General features: G+C 52.5%; 1 protein-coding gene across 1 annotated transcript; it reads right to left on the bottom strand.

Moving 5' to 3' along the window:
* Window positions 1–237: 237 nt before the first annotated feature.
* On the bottom strand, window positions 238–2,402 carry LOC104432738 (fasciclin-like arabinogalactan protein 4). The gene is made up of 2 exons (XM_010045256.3): window positions 663–2,402; window positions 238–561 (listed from the first exon to the last, which is right to left on the bottom strand). Exon 1 carries the CDS (start codon window positions 2,271–2,273, stop codon window positions 1,020–1,022), a length of 1,254 nt encoding a protein of 417 aa, XP_010043558.1. The 5' UTR covers window positions 2,274–2,402; the 3' UTR covers window positions 238–561; window positions 663–1,019.
* Between the last annotated feature and the right edge of the window lie 601 nt (window positions 2,403–3,003).

Below are 3,003 nucleotides of genomic sequence, written 5' to 3'. Positions count from 1 at the left end.
ACGACATTGCGATCGTCCTCGAAAAGCGCCGTAAAAAGTATTCTACACGAACTCAAAACACAACAGACCGGCAAACATGATGATCTTATCTTCACGGTTTCGGATAGATATTTATTTAGACCACGAGAAAATGAACAGTGTCCAAGCAAATTGAGCTGGGATTATCCTGTGCACACGAGGTCCGATTCTTTTTTTCCACATGATGGGGCCGATCACAACATATCAGGGACCATAGCAGAAGAAAAAACCCAACAATTATTTTCTAGCATTTTCTCAGCAGCCAAACCGAACAGACAGAGAAAGAAAAGGAATGTGTGGTTCCATCTGAAGCACGGACGTTGCTGAAAGAATGCAGATCTTTAAGGAAGGGGTTGAGAAAGGATAAGGAATGATGATGGGGTTTGTTTCTTTACCAAAGAAGGAGGCGATGGCAGTACACTACTAACTTGCATCTCCCCCATTCAATCCGCCGCTCTTTATCCACAAGGACTTCACGTGATCGCTTCAACTTCGTTCTCCCTCACGATTCCAGCTGCTACTGGAGGAGCTTCCGGGTTTCATCTGGGAATTCAAAAAAAGTCCCGAGGCTTTTCCTCTTCAGTTTCTGCAGAGAAAGCACGGCAGAAGAAAAGGGAGAAACGCTAAAGGGACGATAAAGAGACCTCGAGCTCGTTCAAAGAAGGGGGCGAAAGGATTGCAGATCTCTCAGAACCCCTTTCGATTTCCTTCTCAATTTAGGCACTTTGCAATGAGTGCATGACAGGTAGCATCAGTCCGACAACAGAATGCAGATCGCAGGAATCAAAAATTGGTGCTCCTTATTGCAACATTTTCAACACAAAATTCCACTTCTCCTTTTCTTCAGCAGAGAAGAAAAAATCGTCAGCTTTCGCAAGCCGAATTCAATCCACCGTGTAAGAAGAACAAAAAAGAATTATCAAAATCAACAATAATTAACAGGCTTAGCAAGAAAAATTTTATAGGAAGATAAGAATGAGCCAAAAAATGGGTGTTTAATCTCACACAGCTAAATACACTACTATACAACACAAAACCAGCATCAGTCTCTGCACGCCGGCCACAGAGCTCCCCGACCGAATCTCTTCCCTGGATACCGGCGGCGGCCCGTCGAAACCCCCGGGCGAATTCTCGGGCGAGGGTGTGATGTCGGGCGGCGGAGCCGCGGTCATGATCGCGCCGCCGGACTTCGAACCCGCTGACGGATTCTTCCCGAAGATCTCCCTTGGCAATAGAACCCTCGAGACACCGAAAATCGCCACAGGGTTCTCGTCGAAGACGGTCTGCGTCACCGTGGCCTGAACAATCCCTGTGTCGATCGCGACCGATCCGTTGACCCGGGAGATGTTGAGGGTGTAGCTCCCAGCTCCCATGTCCTCCGTCGCCAATGTGGGTTGCAACGGATTCACGATCGATTCCAGAGAGCCGAGAGGGTAATAAGAATGCAAGACGTGAAACTTGAGCACCACGGCCTTCTTGTCCGCGGGCAGGGACTGCAAGCTCTGGCTGGAAGGTAATTCGGTGAAGGCACTGTCGGTGGGGACGAAGAGGGTGATCCCGGCGCCGCCCTCGTCGGCCTGGAATTCCTCGACGACGCCGGAGGCGGCGAGCATCGAGGCGGCGACGTTGAAGTTGTGGCCGTCGATTAGGGCTTTGGTGATGTTGAGGTCCAGCGAAGGGCGAGTCTCGGAGGCCATGAGGTCGAAGCCGTAAGGGAGGAGGAGGGAATTGACCGTGAAGATGGAGAGGTTGTAAGGGACGGCCTTGATGGGCTCGAGGAGGGAGGCGTTGGAGGGGGAGTAAGGGGCCGGGGAGCGGACGGAGACGGCGCCGGTGGAGGGGTCGCGCGTGATGTTGACGGAACCGAAGTTGCTGGTGGCGCGGCCGGTGGTCTGGAAGAGGGTGGTGAAGAGGGCTCCGGAGGAGGGGATCTGGTGGAGGTCGTCGGCGGAGAGGAACTGGAGGAGGACGTGGTAGCGGAGGACGTCGGCGAGGGAGGTCTGGGAGAGGTGGCGCGTGAGGTCGGAGGAGGCGAGGTAGGCGTTGGGGACGGCGAGGACGGTGACGGCGGAGCGCTGGGCCAGATCCGAGGCGATGGTGGAGGAGAGGAGGGCGGTGAAGGCGGAGAGCTCCGGGAAGGTGGAGAGGAGGGCGGTGACGTTGAGGGAGGCCGTGGGGGCGGCGGGGAGGGTGAGGAGGAGCACGTACAGGAGGGTCGCGGGGGTAATTTTGGGAATGGAGATCCGTTCGGCCATTGCGGCGGCGGCGGCGACTCTCTGCGCGGAGGAGAGGCAGAGAGTGCGCGTGGGAGTGGGTGGGGGTGAGTGAGTGGAGTGAGTTGTGTTCGAGTGCAGTGACTGTCTCTGTGACTGATGAGATAGAGAGAGAGTGGGAATGAAGATAGAGAGCGAAGGGCGTGAGTGATGGGAGTACTGATGATGATGATGTTGATGATGGTGATGATGTGATGGCGGTGAGGGGAATGACATGGTGTCGTTCGCTTGATGGGTGGAGCATGGCGATGATGATGATGCTGCCAGCTGAAGCTGATGTCGATGCATTTGATGCTCGCCTCGCTCCCCCCCACCCACTCGCGCTATCCGGAGGTCGGATCGCACAGCCGCGTCACGGCGGAATTTCCTGACTTGAGATCCGGAATTTAGACGAACTCCACCTGATGCAAGAACTTGAGCTAAACGCATGGATGTATTTGGTACATATGATCATCTCTAGATTTGGCGGTCGTTTACACTCGAGGACTTAAGTTTTACTGAGTTTATTTACGACATTGACTTTATTGTTAGTGTGATGTCTCGAATCTTAGCTCTCCCTAATCTCTCCTTGATGCCTATTTAGTTTGTTTAATAGTTACAAGCTATTGATTTATATTTATACATTATATGATAACCCTTTTGTACCTACCTAATCATGAAAAGTATGTTATGATTACATTTGCATCGTTTGATTTACTCGTGCAAATACACT

This window comes from Eucalyptus grandis, chromosome 2 (genome assembly GCF_016545825.1).
Source record: "Eucalyptus grandis isolate ANBG69807.140 chromosome 2, ASM1654582v1, whole genome shotgun sequence".
Lineage (NCBI taxonomy): Eukaryota > Viridiplantae > Streptophyta > Magnoliopsida > Myrtales > Myrtaceae > Eucalyptus > Eucalyptus grandis.
The sequence above is the reverse complement of the archived record's forward strand: the minus strand, read 5'-3'. Positions and strand labels throughout refer to the sequence as shown.

Coding starts and splice junctions, on each gene's coding strand:
- LOC104432738 (XM_010045256.3), bottom strand. CDS start 2,273: ATGGCCGAACGGATCTCCATTCCCAAAATTACCCCCGCGACCCTCCTG.